Source organism: Nannobrachium achirus, assembly GCF_963921795.1.
Source record: "Nannobrachium achirus genome assembly, chromosome: 8".
Lineage (NCBI taxonomy): Eukaryota > Metazoa > Chordata > Actinopteri > Myctophiformes > Myctophidae > Nannobrachium > Nannobrachium achirus.
The window spans coordinates 58,726-74,203 of NC_137817.1; the positions used below are offsets into that span (position 1 = coordinate 58,726).

The 15,478-nt window shown below is 39.8% G+C and overlaps 1 protein-coding gene across 1 annotated transcript in view; it reads right to left on the bottom strand.

The window, feature by feature from the left end:
• The window catches only part of p2ry2.1 (purinergic receptor P2Y2, tandem duplicate 1), a gene marked incomplete at both ends in the record, with an annotated part of 101,429 nt that overhangs the window by 54,571 nt on the left and 31,380 nt on the right, over positions 1–15,478 (bottom strand). The window contains one exon of the mRNA XM_080731114.1: positions 14,585–14,749. Within this exon, the coding sequence (XP_080587240.1) occupies positions 14,585–14,749 (165 nt within the window). The remainder of the gene's footprint in view (positions 1–14,584; positions 14,750–15,478) is intronic.

The following is a 15,478-nucleotide window of genomic DNA, read 5'->3' on the forward strand; positions in this document are numbered from 1 at the left end:
GGACCAATGTCAATACTATCAACAATCTGACAGTTGCACAGTAATCTAATCATGTATAAAAGCTATTCAAAATGGGTAAACTCATTGTCATCATTTTTAACATACAGTAAATGTGGAAAATGTTAGAATGACCATTTTTGCAGTACCTCCGTGGACCCCCTAGGGGTCGTGGACCCCCTGTTGAAGACCTCTGGCTAGATTATAGAATATAGTCTAATTAAAATAATACAACCTACTGTATGTGTGGCTGCAGAAAGCCTGGTATGTGTGGCCCTAAACATCATCAGTACAACACCAAACAGCTCATTCCATCCTAACAACTCAGTGACTTTCAGATCAGATTTAAATCTCTTTATGAAAACTTCACAAAGCTACAAACACTCATTAAATAAACTCATTTAGCTTCTCTTTAGCACAATTTGCAGGCATAATAAATCCACCATAAATAAAGAAGTCCTTCTACAATATAGGCTAGCCTACAACACATTATGGCAGGAGTCCTCGATCAAATAAACAATTATTTTAAAAAGCAAATGAATCTCAGTTAAACCAACAAGACAATAAAGGAATAAAGAAACTGTCTGCTCTGATGTTCTCATTTAGGAACTTTGACAAGAGATAATCGACCCATCAAAAAATAAATTATACTGATTATATAATGATCAAAACAAAATGATTTAAATGAAATCATAGTCATTTAAACCAAGCAGAGAATAAATCAATGCAAGTCGAGGCTCGTTTCAACACAACTAAACCAAGCCGAGACAGAAAGAGAAACAAAACAGCAAAGAAACACTAAACAAACATTTCTACCTTTAAACACGGTTTATAATGACATCAACGCCTTTAAATTAACAACAGGGACTAATTAATTAATGATAAGTGAATTAAACTCACAGTATCAAAGCAGCAGAACCAAACACATCAAACAGAAAGCAGCAGAGACAGAGAAATCCACGCATCTCATAACAACTTAAAGTGATTTCACTCACGGTATGAAAGCAGCAGGTCCAACACATTCAAACACACCAAACAGTCAGCTGCGCCACACGGCCGTACGGCCGAACTATAGAACAGCATTTATAGACCTGGGGTAGTTCTTTTACCTCTGCTGGGTTTCTGTAAGGCAGTGGTTCTCAAACTTTTCAGGCTGGGGACCCCCCAAATAATGATATTTTAACTGGGGACCCCCCAAATAATGATATTTTAACTGGGGACCCCCCCCCCCCCAATAATGATATTTTAACTGGGGACCCCCCCCCCCCCCCCCCTGATGAGCACTTACAGTTGACTCGACTGTGTTATTTTTGTCTAACACAGTTCTATTGTGAAAATAGCAGATCTACATGCTCACAACGCATTGCGATGCGAGGCATGTAGATGAGATGTGTGAGCATGTAGATCTGCTATTTTCACAATGTCTGCCTCATATTTGACAATTTGGCCAATGTTTAATTTGTCATTTTAGAGGTATTAAAAAAATCCTTAAATTGTCACTTCTATACCTTCTATACACTTAAACTTTATGTTGGTTTGTTTACTGTTGAGTGAGAAAACAATGTTGCACATTAAGTTAATCATCTGGGGACCCCCCAAAATAATGTGGGGACCCCCTTGGGGGTCCCGACCCACAGGTTGAGAACCATTGCTGTAAGGCTCAGTGATGTGACATGGGGTAGTTATTTTACCTCTGCTCGGTTTCTGTAAGCTCACAGCTTATAACCACTAATATAGTCCGAACACGAGAAGTGTGAATGATCTGCCTAACATGTAAAGTTTTCTGTATTTTGTTAAACAGAACAACATTTATAAATAATAGCTTGGGAAGCTTTATTATCAGGACACAACGCGCTTGCCTTACAGACTCTAGTCAAGGCATAAAGGTACCTCCCACCTAGACTGACAGAAAGTTGAATGAATGGGGATATTTGGGGGGTCTCCTCTCCAGATGTTTCGCTTATATATTGGTTAACATTTATTTTCTCACTTTTGATTGATTGAAGACTTTATTAGAAGTTTGCATAGGAAAAGGTACAGTTTCATGACGGTACAGTTCACTGGTACAAGGTCTACTAAAAGGAGATCCATGAAAAGACTAAGCTTATTTCCACTGGAAACCATTGAAGTATCTCATATAACATTGAATGACAGACAAATAGAACACAGTACTATGCAGTAGATATGTAAAGAAAAACAAAAAAGAAAACACTAAGTCTAAACAAACAGTATATACAAAGAAGGGGCAGGGGAGGGTAGGGTTGGGCTAGGTTAGTTTTTTACCAGTTGCGAACGGCTGCTGCCTGTAAGTGATTTTTCAGGGCAATTTTAAAGGATGCTAGTGATCCACACTCCTTTATGACCTTCGGTAAGGCTTTCCACATTTTGGTGGTATAGCAGAAAAAAGAGTTTGACCCTTTGTTGGTTTTGACTCTGGGTTGAAAGTGATCTGTGGCGCTGCCTCTGGTGTTAGTTTATAAAGTATTTTGACAGGTACTTGGGTATCATAGTGGTGTAGTGTATCTTGTACACCAGGCCCATTGCAAGTTGCTGTACTCTGTCATCTACTCTGAGCCACCCCACTCTTAACTGGTGAGTAGCGGTGAGGTGAGTCTGATAGGGAAGGTGAAGTAGGACCCTAATTAGTTTATTTTGGGCTGTTTGGAGTTTAGTTTTCAGGGCTTGTGGGGCGTCACGATACCATACGTGGACTCCGTAGTCAAAGAGGGGCTGGATTATTGCACCAGCTATGGTCTTCAGTGTGTTGAAATTGACCATTGGGGCGATCCTCTGTAGGAAACGAGTTCGTTGGTTGATTTTATTTATTACTTTAGAAGTCATCTTTTCACTGGAAAGATTAGCTTCAAGGATACATCCTAAGTAAGAGATTTCGTTTTTTCGTGTTATGACCTTGTCACCCACTTTGATTGTGAAGTTATCGACTTTTTTGAGGTTATGATTTGATCCAAAGAGGATGGACTCAGTTTTACCCAGGTGAATTGATAATTTGTTGTCATTAAGCCATGTGCAGATCTTACTTAGTTCAGAGTTAAGTGTCTTTTCGACCTGCAAGTGGTCCTTGCCCGAGACTAGGAGAGCCGAGTCATCCGCGAACAGGAACAGGTTGCAGTCACAAGCAGATGCCATGTCGTTCACGTATATTAGGAACAACAGAGGTCCCAGTATGCTACCTTGAGGAACACCACAGCTTACTGGGAGGGGGGGGGACAGGGTACCGTTTACAGGGTCTGTTTACTCAGCAGTAAACAGACCAACATACAGTAGCCTATAAGTGTATACAGGGTATCTACACATTTCTAAAGTGATCATTTAAGGACTTTTAGGATCTTTTTAGTACCTCTGGTCAAACATTGGCCAAATTGTCAAATATTAAAGGCAATAGCAGATCTACATGCTCAAAACACGAGGCGTTGTGATTATGTAGATCTGCTATTTTCACAATAAAACAGCTCGAGTCAAACTAATGTAATGTCAACTCCTAGCCGCAAATTGCAACACTAGATTTTTTTATACTCGGATGAATCTAGGGTTGCAATACCTCCCATAGGGATCCAATGCATGAAAACAGTTTTTTGCTATCTGATTGTATTAAACGACTTCAAACTCACCAATGTTGTGGCTCTATGGAAAGCTTGGAATTTACTCTTGCTATCTGCAAAGTGTTTGTTTCTGAAAAATCCACCGTGGAATTGTTATGATTTTATTTTCTGTCAATAAAATCCGAGCAGCCATGTTTTTTTTCTAAGTCTTGAACTTAGGAAGCGCTCGTCTTCTATAACACCACGTCCCGCTGCCTCCTGCATTAGGCTATGTGACAGAACCAGCTGGTACACAGGACTGCTGAGTGACTTCCCACGAGCGCTTCCAAACTCCAGCACTTAGAAAAAATAATCACCCGAACTGAATTTCTTGACAGAAAATAAAATCATAACAATTCCACGGTGGATTTTTCAGAAACAAACACTTTGCAGATAGCAAGAGTAAATTCCAAGCTTTCCATAGAGCCACAACATTGGTGAGTTTGAAGTCGTTTAATACAATCAGATAGCAAAAAACTGTTTTCATGCATTGGATCCCTATGGGAGGTATTGCAACCCTAGATTCATCCGAGTATATAAAAATCGAACCTCTGTTCGAAGTGGAGCTGTGAATTTGAGCAGTTCCAGATCTATGTTTTGATTCTATGTGTTTTAGATCTATGAATTCTAAGTGTTCTATATATATAATTTGTGTGTGTGTGTGTGTGTGTGTGTGTGTGTGTGTGTGTGTGTGTGTGTGTGTGTGTGTGTGTGTGTGTGTGTGTGTGTGTGTGTGTGGTAAAGCCGCGCATGCGCAGATCCTGTTCATTCTTGACGACAGACTCTGGTGAGACTCTGGTGAGGACACACATTGCTGCCTATGGGGAGCTTGTGTTCCACACAGCTCCAAAAATCTAGTGTTGCAATTTGCGGCTAGTCAACTCCTACAATTCCAAGTACAATTCCAAGTGCTCATCAGGGTGGGGGGTCCCCAGTTGAAATATGATTATTTTGGGGGGTCCACAGTTGAAATATGAATATTTTGGGGGTCGTGGACTGAACACTGAACAGGTTGAGAACCTTTGCTTTAGACTTAGAGCAACAGCAATAAACCAGTGTGGGGGCAAACCTCTATTCAGAAACACCACTACTTAGAAACATCCCTATTCAGAAATACCCCCACTGAGGTTAGGGTTAGGGTTTAGTTTAGGTTTAGGGTTAGGGTTAGCCGCAAATTGCAACACTAGATTTTTTATAATCGGATTAATCTAGGGTTGCAATACCTCCCATAGGCAGCCAATGCATCAAAACAGTTTTTTGCTATCTGATTGTATTAAACGACTTCAAACTCACCAATATTGTGGCTCTATGGAAAGCTTGGAATTTACTCTTTCTATCTGCAAAGTGTTTGTTTCAGATAAATCCACAGTAGACATGTTATGAGTTACTTTCTATCCAAGAAATTTGGTTCAGGTGATAATTTTTTCTAAGTCCTGGAGTTTGGAAGCGCTCGTGGAAAATCCCTCAACGGTCCTGTGACCACCTGGTTCTAAATGTCACATTATGCAGGAGGCAGCGGGACATGGCGTTATAGAAGACAAGTGCTTCCGAAATTCAACACTTAGAAAATAAACCATGTCTGCTCGGATTTCTTGACAGAAAATAAATCATAACAATTATACGGTGGATTTTTCAGAAACAAACACTTTGCAGATAGCAAGAGTAAATTCCAAGCTTACCCTAACCCTAACCCTAGCAACACTAGATTGTTTTATACTCAGATGAATCTAGGGTTGCAATACCTCCCATAGGGATCCAATGCATGAAAACAGTTTTTTGCTATCTGATTGTATTAAACGACTTCAAACTCACCAATATTGTGGCTCTATGGAAAGCTTGGGTGCTACAAACACCCAAATGAGCCCCAAGTCAATGAGAGGCTTCTGGGCAAACCACTAGGCCCGCCCACCTGGCCATGCCTTAAAGGGCCAGCGCTACACAATACAGATGCATAGGCTGTCAATGGTTGCTGTTGCAACTCTAGATTCAACATTTGTAAAATAATCTAGAGTTGCAATTTGTGACTTTTAATGTATGTGTGCATCAATGACAATCTGTTTCTACATTGTGGTATTGATACGTTTTAATTTAAAGTAAAAAAGAGAAAGGTCTCCGCCAGGTCAGGTAGGTTATTGTGGGCCAGCAACGGACACAGCATAACGTTTTACTGGGATGTTTGTGCTCTGTTGTCTTCTTAATGCAGTTAATATAATATAATATAATATAATATAATATAATATAATATAATATAATATAATATAATTTAATGTTTACATGTAAACATAAACAACATGAAAAGCCTCAGGCAGCAGCTAGGTCCATATCACTGATTTAACAGACCATACTGTAGGTTGTCCATACTCCATATCACTGATTTAACAGACCATACTGTAGGTTGTCCATACTCCACATCATTGATTTAACAGACTATATAGCAGGGGTCTTCAACAGAGGGTCCAGGACCCCAGAGTTACTACAGGGGGTCCTCCAAATCTTCCACTCCTTTTTATATTAACAACTTGAACCCTAGTGACCATATTATATGAGAACTGTTGCCAAAAATAGCAGATCTAAAAGCTCACAACGCCTCATGCTGCGAGGCATTGTGAGCTTGTAGATCGGCTGTTTTCGACAAAGAGGTTTGGTGTAGAGGGGGAAAAGAGCAGACTAAGTACAGATTAAAAGGTCAAGTTTATTAGGTAATGACGGCTCAAATGGTTACATATCTGAAAACACAAAATACACTGATGGAATCTCTGAAAAGGTTTTGGGGGTCCCTGCTTCATCTCTCTCTCAACTAAGGGGTCCCTGCTTCATCTCTCTCTCAACTAAGGGGTCCCTGCTTCATCTCTCTCTCAACTAAGGGGTCCCTGCTTCATCTCTCTCTCAACTAAGGGGTTCCTGCTTCATCTCTCTCAACTAAGGGGTCCCTGCTTCGTCTCTCTCTCAACTAAGGGGTCTCTGCTTCATCTCTCTCTCAACTAAGGGATCCCTGCTTCATCTCTCTCTCAACTAAGGGGTCCCTGCTTCATCTCTCTCTCAACTAAGGGGTCCCTGCTTCATCTCTCTCTCAACTAAGGGGTCCTTGGCCTGAAAACGTTGAAGACCCCTGGACTATAGGTTGGGTCTATACTCCATATCACTGATTCAACAGACTACAGAGACTCTTAATGTTGGTGTCTACAGGATGTGTAGATCTGCTCCATATTTGAGACACACAGTGGACAAAGAGGTTTCAACCTACAGCTTTAATTTCAGTTTACAGGAAAACAGACCCAATTTGAGGTTTGAAACAATTTCATCTTAATCTAATGATCAGTCAATAGGACCACTTATACAAAGATAAGGTTGAAATGGTGAAGTAGGCTACGCCCCTTTAACTCTAAGAGCCTTATTTGGAGGAGGCTGTGAGAATTTGAGAGTCCAGCACAATATTGATGAAAGTATTGTACTTACAGAGGTCAGTCATACGAGGGGAACAATAAGTATAAGGTGTACAAACGTGCCTTACAGTAAGCCAGGTAAACACTAACCTTACAGTAAGCCTTACAGTAAGCCTTACAGTAAGCCAGGTAAACACTAGCCTTACAGTAAGCCTTACAGTAAGCCTTACAGTAAGCCTTACAGTAAGCCAGGTAAACACTAACCTTACAGTAAGCCTTACAGTAAGACTTACAGTAAGCCTTACAGTAAGCCAGGTAAACACTAACCTTACAGTAAGCCTTACAGTAAGCCTTACAGTAAGCCTTACAGTAAGGCAGGTAAGCACTAACCTTACAGTAAGCCTTACAGTAAGCCAGGTAAACACTAACCTTACAGTAAGCCTTACAGTAAGGCAGGTAAGCACTAACCTTACAGTAAGCCTTACAGTAAGCCAGGTAAGCACTAACCTTACAGTAAGCCTTACAGTAAGCCAGGTAAACACTAACCTTACAGTAAGCCTTACAGTAAGCCTTACAGTAAGCCTTACAGTAAGCCAGGTAAACACTAACCTTACAGTAAGCCAGGTAAACACTAACCTTACAGTAAGCCTTAGTAAGCCTTACAGTAAGCCAGGTAAGCATTTGTGACTTCAGTTCCTACTGCTAGAAACCTTGGTGTGGTCCTGGACAGCCAGCTATCATTCAAGGCACACATTGCATCAGTCACCCGGTCATGTAGGTTCACACTCTATAACATCCGTAAAATCAGACCCTTCCTCACCCAGGAGGCAGCCCAGCTCCTCATTCAGACATCTGTCATATCAAAGCTTGACTATTGTAACTCTCTCCTCACTGGTCTCCCGGCATGTGCACTTAAACCTCTCCAACTGATCCAAAATGCCGCGGCACGACTGGTCTTCAACCAGCCTAAGTTCTCACATGTCTCTCCCCTTCTCCGCAGCCTCCACTGGCTCCCGGTTGCGGCCCGCACTGAATACAAAACACTGATGCTGACCTTCAAAGCAGCCAAAGGTATGGCTCCTCCATACCTCCAGAAACTGATCAACCCCTACACCCCCACCCGGTCACTTAGATCAGCCAACACAGGGATGCTGACAGAACCCTCGCTAAAAACTCCAGGGCAAAAATCCACTCGTCCGAGACAGTTTGCCCTCCTGGCCCCCAAGTTGTGGAATAAACTCCCTGTCGCACTTAGAACAACGGACTCACTCGCTAGCTTTCGCCGTGGACTGAAGACTCACCTTTTCAGACTCCACCTAAACCCTTAGCACTACAGAAAAATCAATGAATACATGAAGCTAGTTAGCATTTGTTTTGTTTTTTATGTTTTTTAGAACTTTGATTATATGGTGTTTTTCTAGATAGATATCCTTTTGCATTTGTTATATTGTTGATGATGTACTGACATATTATCTTGTTTATTATTGTGATGTTATCTGCTGATTGTAAGTCGCTTTGGATTAAAAGCGTCTGCTAAATGCCTAAACTGTAAACTGTAAACTGTAAACACTAGCCTTACAGTAAGCCTTACAGTAAGCCTTACAGTAAGCCAGGTAAACACTAACCTTACAGTAAGCCTTACAGTAAGCCTTACAGTAAGCCAGGTAAACACTAACCTTACAGTAAGCCTTACAGTAAGCCTTACAGTAAGCCTTACAGTAAGCCAGGTAGACACTAACCTTACAGTAAGCCTTACAGTAAGCCTTACAGTAAGCCAGGTAAGCACTAACCTTACAGTAAGCCTTACAGTAAGCCTTACAGTAAGCCAGGTAGACACTAACCTTACAGTAAGCCTTACAGTAAGCCTTACAGTAAGCCAGGTAGACACTAACCTTACAGTAAGCCTTACAGTAAGCCTTACAGTAAGCCAGGTAAACACTAACCTTACAGTAAGCCTTACAGTAAGCCAGGTAGACACTAACCTTACAGTAAGCCTTACAGTAAGCCAGGTAGACACTAACCTTACAGTAAGCCTTACAGTAAGCCTTACAGTAAGCCAGGTAGACACTAACCTTACAGTAAGCCTTACAGTAAGCCTTACAGTAAGCCAGGTAGACACTAACCTTACAGTAAGCCTTACAGTAAGCCTTACAGTAAGCCAGGTAGACACTAACCTTACAGTAAGCCTTACAGTAAGCCTTACAGTAAGCCAGGTAGACACTAGCCTTACAGTAAGCCTTACAGTAAGCCTTACAGTAAGCCAGGTAAACACTAGCCTTACAGTAAGCCTTACAGTAAGCCTTACAGTAAGCCTTACAGCAAGCCAGGTAAACACTAACCTTACAGTAAGCCTTACAGTAAGCCTTACAGTAAGCCTTACAGTAAGCCAGGTAAACACTAACCTTACAGTAAGCCTTACAGTAAGCCTTACAGTAAGCCAGGTAGACACTAACCTTACAGTAAGCCTTACAGTAAGCCTTACAGTAAGCCAGGTAAGCACTAACCTTACAGTAAGCCTTACAGTAGTAAAACGTGTCCTCTCCAGACCATGAATGCAGTTTTTACTATGGTGAAATATTGCAAATGTCCTTTCCATGTCATACCTGAAGGCAGCATTCAAGAGAATTGTCTTGTCCAAACTCTCCTGAACTTGAATGCAGCATCTTATGTTGAAAGAATTGCCCTCTCTGTGTAGAAATCCACACCACATCTCCAGTATTGCCTTTTTATGCTTACTTAAATATCTATCATAGTACTGTGTTCTATCTGTCTGTCATTCAATGTTATATGAGTTAAATATCTATCATAGTACTGTGTTCTATCTGTCTGTCATTCAATGTTATATGAGTTAAATATCTATCATAGTACTGTGTTCTGTCTGTCTGTCATTCAATGTTATTTGAGTTAAATATCTATCATAGTACTGTGTTCTGTCTGTCTGTCATTCAATGTTATATGAGTTAAATATCTATCATAGTACTGTGTTCTGTCTGTTTGTCATTCAATGTTATATGAGTTAAATATCTATCATAGTACTGTGTTCGGTCTGTCTGTCATTCAATGTTATATGATCTATCATAGCACTGTGTTCTGTCTGTCTGTCATTCAATGTTATATGAGTTAAATATCTATCATAGTACTGTGTTCTGTCTGTCTGTCATTCAATGTTATATGAGTTAAATATCTATGATAGCACTGTGTTCTGTCTGTCTGTCATTCAATGTTATATGAGTTAAATATCTATCATAGTACTGTGTTCTATCTGTCTGTCATTCAATGTTATATGAGTTAAATATCTATCATAGTACTGTGTTCTGTCTGTCTGTCATTCAATGTTATATGAGTTAAATATCTATCATAGCACTGTGTTCTATCTGTCTGTCATTCAATGTTATATGAGTTAAATATCTATCATAGTACTGTGTTCTGTCTGTCTGTCATTCAATGTTATATGAGTTAAATATCTATCATAGTACTGTGTTCTGTCTGTCTGTCATTCAATGTTATATGAGTTAAATATCTATCATAGTACTGTGTTCTATCTGTCTGTCATTCAATGTTATATGAGTTAAATATCTATCATAGTACTGTGTTCTATCTGTCTGTCATTCAATGTTATATGAGTTAAATATCTATCATAGTACTGTGTTCTGTCTGTCTGTCATTCAATGTTATATGAGTTAAATATCTATCATAGCACTGTGTTCTATCTGTCTGTCATTCAATGTTATAAGAGTTAAATATCTATCATTGTACTGTGTTCTATCTGTATGGCAGGGGTAGGGTAGGATAGGGAGAATAAAAGTTACTTTTAAATATAAATCCATGAATGTCTCTTTGTCTATCTGTGCTGGTTATGTAGTTAAATTACATTAAAATAACTACAAATGCGAAATTTAACAAAATGTTCACTTTAACACATTGGCCGCCATTTTAACATTGACTGTTTGGCTCCCCTGCCATTTTGTTTAATGAAAAAATGTATATATTTTTTTTATATTGACATTTTTCCTAAATTCTGTATTCTGTATTTTGTGTCATACAGTACCTGAAATGAAACAAGACCACCTCTAGTCTCACCAAAAAATAAAAAAATAAAATAAAAAGCTTTTTTTTCTATAGTTGCAGCCATCTCAAAATAGCCATTTTTGACCAAAATCCAGCTATAATTGAAAAAACTGGAGTTATTGACCTTTTTGTGAAAAATCTATTTTCAAGCGAATAACTCACTTGATATTTGTCTTTATGGCTTCAGGCATTATCAGATAAGTGTACTAATGTAATTATGTAATAGGATTTTTTTTTTGAATTTTCTGTTTAGAAAAATGCAGAGAAAAATATTTTTATTGGCTATGTCTGACCATAAAACTCAGCAATTTCACATACTGTTTTGCAGTATTTGTGTGAGTATTTGTGTGAGCCCCCACTTGGGGGCGCGTTCTCTCTGTCTCTGTATGTCTGCTTTGGTCTCAGCTGTTTTTGGGTCTGTACAGGTGCACACACACAAATAGACATCAAAGGGGGCATGAGTCTTTTTTCTAACATGTGCTAGAATGTGAAAATAGCAGATCTACAAGCTCTACAAGCTCAACACATCGCTCTGTGACACATTGAGAGCTTGTAGAGCTTGTAGATCTGCTATTTTCACATTCTGGGACATGTTAGAAAAATGTCTCCCCCTGCCCCAAAAAAATCCTCTGCACTGCCCTGCAAGAGCAGGGCAGACGCATTTTGCTAACGAGGCGAGGCTGTTGACGTTGATCGATCGCTTGTTGGCTGTAGTTGATCGCTTGTTTTGGTGGAGCGTGGGCCAGGGACCCCCAGTCCCCCACCTGGTTCCCTAAGTGTTGGCTGGAGACCAGGGACCCCTTTGTGAGACCCCATTGACAGGGACCACTTGTCCCTGCAACTGGATCATATGAACTTTATGTAACAAATGATCGGCTTATTGATTGATTTTACAATGTTATGTAACTCTGCACTGCTCTGCGGAGGTCGGCGAAGCGTTGGACCCGCGGACCCCTTATTGGTTGTTAGAAAGGCGACCAGGGACCCCCACCTTTGCAAAGGCGATCATGGCTTGTTTGTGGACTACAGTTTGTGGACTAAATACCAATATAAAACTAATATTATAGCCTGGATATATGGGTGTGGATTCAAATCAACCATCATCATTATCAGGTACGTTTTAGAAGCATTTATATGGCAAATTGGCGATAATTGTGTGTTTTGTGTCTTGAGAGAGAGAGAGAGAGAGGCAGAGGCAGATCTCACTATAGCACTGTTTTTTATGGGACTGAACACCATCAGGGGGTCCAACAGGGACCACTGAAACAGAGATACAGTGGAGGGAAGCACACACACACACACACACACACACACACACACACACACACACACACACACACACACACACACACACACACACACACACACACACACACACAGCTGTTCTCACACTTTTTTTTCTTCTCTTTTTTTTTCCGGCAGCCAGCCTTTTGAGCTCAAATGCGTCTTTTGCCAATTAACTGTGGTTGGGGAGATTTATACATTTGTATTGCAATTTATATATTATTACAGTCTTTTTTTTAAACACACTTACTTTGATGTGTGATATGTGTGAGACAGAAGGCTCAAATTTTGTCACGGGCTGGAGAAAAGTGTAATTAAACATTACATTATATAAAAGCAAATTCTCGGGACTATCGGGCCTGGCGGGGAACGACATTTAAAATTTCTCGGGACTATCGGGGGAGGCGGGGAATGAGTTAACAAGGTAGGCTATTATAATTATATTCTCCACACTTTTATTCTCCCCATCTTGACAAAATGGTATATTCCCAGGTTCTGCAGGTCAGCTGCACAGGTGCAATGCATTATTGTTAATTGTGGCACGTTTACTATTTTCTGCACTTGAACAAACCGTAGAAACGGGGGGAAAATAAAATGTACTTCTTAAAATAAATGTATCATGCCTGTTGCTAAGGTATGGCAACATGACTGGTGTCTTGCACGCGTGCGAAGGTGCGTAACTCTGAGAGTGTACAACTGGAACCAAATGGACCCTTACAGGTCCATGTGTACACTCTCAGAGTCCTTCTAACCTCTGAAGTGTTAGAAAACATCAAAACAAACGATAAAAGAGGATTAAATCATATTTACAAACATTTATTATGAAACAACATTTAACCTTAATGTCACCTTCATTCAGTGGGAATCGAACCTGTGTACCGGCCGGGGAGCCCCAGGGCTCTGTACTTGGTCTCCTCTGTTAGTCCCTGTACATAAAAACCTCTTTGCTGAAATAACCGATCTTCAAGCCCTCAACGAACAACAAGCTGTCAACACACCCGATCATTAGTTAGAATCAGTTGTATGGAGGGACCCTAACCCTACTAACCCTAACCCTAATCCTAACCCATTAATTAGAATCAGTTGTATGTATGGAGGGTTAGGGTTATGGTTAGGTCTTTTAGCTTCAGTAGAATAAGATTCTTATAGAGTCTTAGTTCTTCAGATACAGTATGTTCTTATAGTCTTGTAGATCTTATAGATCTTATAGCTAAAAGGGTTAGGGTTAGGGTTAACCTAACCCTAACCCTAACCCTTTTAGCTTCAGTAGAATAATATTCTTATAGAGTCTTAGTGATCATTAATGAGAATCAGGTGTATGGAGGGAGGGGTTAGGGTTAACCTAACCCAACCCTAACCCCTAACCCTTTTAGCTTCAGTAGAATAAGATTCTTATAGAGTCTTAGTGATCATTAGTTAGAATCAGTTGTATGGAGGGACCCTAACCCTACTAACCCTAACCCTAATCCTAACCCATTAATTAGAATCAGTTGTATGGAGGGACCCTAACCCTACTAACCCTAACCCTAATCCTAACCCATTAATTATAATCAGTTATTCAGTTGTATGGAGGGTTAGGGTTATGGTTAGGTCTTTTAGCTTCAGTAGAATAAGATTCTTATAGAGTCTTAGTTCTATGAATCAGGTGTATGGAGGGAGGTCTTTTAGCTTCAGTAGAATAATATTCTTATATAGTCTTAGTTCTTCAGATACAGTATGTTCTTATAGTCTTGTAGATCTTATAGAGCTTATAGTCTTGTAGATCATGTATATTCTTATAGATCATTTAGTCTTGTAGATCTTATAGTCTTGTAGATCATGTATATTCTTATAGATCTTATAATCTTGTAGATCATGTATATTCTTATAGATCTTATAGTCTTGTAGATCTTATAGTCTTGTAGATCGCTTCATTGCCACAGTGATGTTATGTTTTTATATTCTTGTAGATCTTATAGTCTTGTAGATTGTGTATATTCTTATAGATCTTATAGTCTTGTAGATCATGTATATTCTTATAGATCTTACAGTCTTGTAGATCATGTATATTCTTATAGATCATAGTCTTGTAGATCATGTATATTCTTATACATCTTATAGTCTTGTAGTTCATGTATATTCTTATAGATCTTATAGTCTTGTAGATCTTATAGTCTTATAGATCTTATAGTCTTGTAGATCGCTCCATTGCCACAGTGATGTTATGTTTTTATATTCTTATAGATCTTATAGTCTTGTAGATCGCTGCGTTGCCGTGGTAACGTTGACGCTCGGTGACGTCTTGCTCTTCTTCAGGGTGCTGCGGACTTCCTGTCCAGCCAGGAAGTAGAGGATGGGGTCCACACAGCTGTTAGCGCTGGCTAGCGGGCGCGTCACCTTGTAGGCTACGCTAGCTGCTTCTAGTAGAGAGCAACTGACCTGTAAACATATAAACATACATTATAATACATTATAATACATTATAATACATTATAATATGTTATAATACATTATAATACATTATAATACGTTATAATATGTTATAATACATTATAATACATTATAATACATTATAAATACATTATAATACGTTATAAATACATTATAATATGTTATAATACATTATAAATACATTATAATACATTATAAGACATTATAAATACATTATAATACATTATAATACATGGCTAGCGGGCGAGTCACCTTGTAGGCTACGCTAGCTGCTTCTAGTAGAGAGAAACTGACCTGTAACCTGACTGCACCACATGGTGGCAGTAGTGCGTATGCCTGCATAACGCTCTGCCTTACATCTGAGATTGTTCGGGGAGAGTTGATATCACTCGTAAAGTCCCGGGTCGGACGAATCAGCGGCAGCTACGGGCGGGCTCTGAGCGGCTCTGAGCCAATAGAGAGACTGCAGACCACGTGGAAACCCAGGAGGCGGATTCTGGGTGTAACGTCATGCAGACAGGCCAATGTGAGTGGTTGGAGTTGGCACTCCCTGTGATAGACAGACGGCCCCATCCAATCACCTGCTAAAGAATTTGAAAAAATGGCCCGCCCCTTACATCGGGTCTGCCCGAGCAATCCCAGATGTAAGGTAGACAGGACCGGATTAACCATAGGCCTCGTCGGGCATGTGCCCTGGGGCACATTTTTGAAGATTTT